Source organism: Theropithecus gelada, chromosome 9 (assembly GCF_003255815.1).
Source record: "Theropithecus gelada isolate Dixy chromosome 9, Tgel_1.0, whole genome shotgun sequence".
NCBI lineage: Eukaryota > Metazoa > Chordata > Mammalia > Primates > Cercopithecidae > Theropithecus > Theropithecus gelada.
The window spans coordinates 28,530,818-28,532,987 of record NC_037677.1 but is presented as its reverse complement, the minus strand read 5'-3'; the positions used below and the strand labels follow the sequence as shown (position 1 = coordinate 28,532,987).

The 2,170-nt window shown below is 39.9% G+C and overlaps 1 protein-coding gene across 1 annotated transcript; it reads right to left on the bottom strand.

Moving 5' to 3' along the window:
* Nucleotides 1-370: 370 nt before the first annotated feature.
* LOC112631553 (calcyclin-binding protein-like) lies at nucleotides 371-1,364 on the bottom strand. The gene has a single exon (XM_025396875.1). It carries the CDS (start codon nucleotides 1,249-1,251, stop codon nucleotides 565-567), a length of 687 nt encoding a protein of 228 aa, XP_025252660.1. The 5' UTR covers nucleotides 1,252-1,364; the 3' UTR covers nucleotides 371-564.
* Between the last annotated feature and the right edge of the window lie 806 nt (nucleotides 1,365-2,170).

Sequence of the window (2,170 nt, the reverse complement as noted above, 5' to 3'; positions counted from 1 at the left end):
AGTTCAAGCAATTCTCCTGCCTCAGCCTCCCAAGTAGCTGGGATTACAGGCACCCACCACCATGCCAGACTAATTTTCTATTTTCGGTAGAGATGGGGTTTTATCATGTTGGCAAGGCTGGTCTCAAACCCCTGACCCCAGGTGATCCACCCGCCTCAGCCTCCCAAAGTGCTGGAATTACAGGCGTGAGACTCCATAAATTTATACTAATAAAATTTACTTAAGTTTAACAATAAAAAAAGAAATTGTGATCAATAAATTTTATCAAACTTTTTTTTTTATTGGGCAAGACTTGCTTTTTATATTTCACATGAGAATGCAACTATAACCCTTCCTTGAACAAAATGTCCAGGGTACTAATAAAACCATCTTTGCAGGAGTATTTAATAAGCATATTTTATTTAAATAAATCCTCCAGTAGAAATGGAGAATTCACTGCCTTTACTTAGAAGGCTATGTAAATAGCTATCTGTCAAATTTATACATGCAGCTCACCAATATTCCCTTACTGGAAACATCAGTATTTCCACATCACATCACAGTTCCCAAAAGGACCTCAAAGTCTCAAAATTCTGTGTCTCCTTTGGATTGCTTCTCTCTTGATTCCACCCAGGCTTTATCAATGGTTCTCTTCATATCATCATCTCCATCTTCATAAATTTTCTTTAGAACATGCATCAATCCCTCACTAGAATCTGTTTCAGTGTCATAGGAGGGCTTCTCTTTTTCTTTGCACTCTTTTTCAAGCTGGGTCAGGTAATCCCACCTTGTGTTTTTCACTTTCTTTCTACACAATATAAGAACTGTATCAGTCTTGACTTTTTTTGAACTGCCTTCCACAGAGATGGGTTTCAAGAGATTGTTCACAATCATGGAGTAACTCTTCCCATTTAGATTCTTTACCAAAACATCAAATGACCTCTCTGTGAAATGCACCTGCACATTCTCAGTGGGAACTTGATGCACTCCACTTAAAGTAATGTAGATTTTCACAAACTTATCTGACTGATCCCATCCATAATTACTGCTTTTCACCTTATAGCCCGTTGTAATGGGAGCAACCACAGCAGCTGGTTTTTCATTATCAAGAAGTTCTGCTTTCTTCTGGGATTTCTGTTGCATCTTGTTCTTGATTTCTGTCTCAATCTTGGATTTTTCAGCCGTAAGGGCATCACATACTCTTTTCCTAGTAGCCTTTTCCAGCAACACCTTTACCTCTTCTAGATCTTTCTGTAGCTCTTCTGAAGCCATGGGGGCTGGATCAGGCCAAAGGCCCGAGCTGCAGAGGAGGGAACAGGAAACGCCGCGCGAAGCCCTCAAACTGAGGGCAGACGTCCACCCGCAGGAGTCGCGGCGCCGCAGCCTGCGCCTATCAAACATTTTATTTCTGTATTATATATATATATAAGAATCATTCGTGCAAAGAATATTATATTCTAAATGCAATTAATCTGCAAATGATACATCTAGAGAGAACATGAAACTTGTTCCAGAACAGTCATTTAAAGCCAAAACAAAAGGTTTAAAGTTAGGTAAGGAATGCACTTTGGTGAATATGTAGTGATCCGTTCACCCACAGGTTCAATAAAATGGTTAAGTGGTCAGCAATTGGGCTAATTCACACTGGTGATTGCCTGGGAGAAGGAAGGCTGAAGAGTTCAATTTAGATAAAGAAACAATCTTCCTTTGGGACAACTTAAACGTAAAGACTGCACCACACATTTTTGAGTAATAGAAATAGCAAAGATGGATGTATCTCTTGTCCTTATCTTTTAAGGAGGGCTGAGCAAATGGTACAATCTTGAGGAACAGAGTAAGTGTCAGCGAACCACGTTGTTTCCAAAATGACCTGGGAACAAGAGTCAGTGTCTGCAGTAGAGCTCTTCAAAGCCTGGGAGAAACCATGGAGCCCACGTATCAAAATCACACCCACGACAGAATTGATTTGTTTCTTTGATGTCCCTGATGTTGTTCATGCAGAATTCACTCCTTGAGGTCAAAAAGTTCATCAAACTTCTGTAGAAATTGCAAAGTATTTGATAGATCCTCAGCATTGCAAAAAGAGAAAATTCTAGTTTAAGGCTCCATCAAAGTGTACCTCTGTGAAGTACTCTTGAAAAACAACAGTGAGTGCTTCTGACAAGACACTCTCCTTGACCAAACTTTGGTG

Bases quoted from the DNA above. Each gene is read 5' to 3' on its own strand.
- LOC112631553 (XM_025396875.1), bottom strand. From the start codon at position 1,251: ATGGCTTCAGAAGAGCTACAGAAAGATCTAGAAGAGGTAAAGGTGTTG.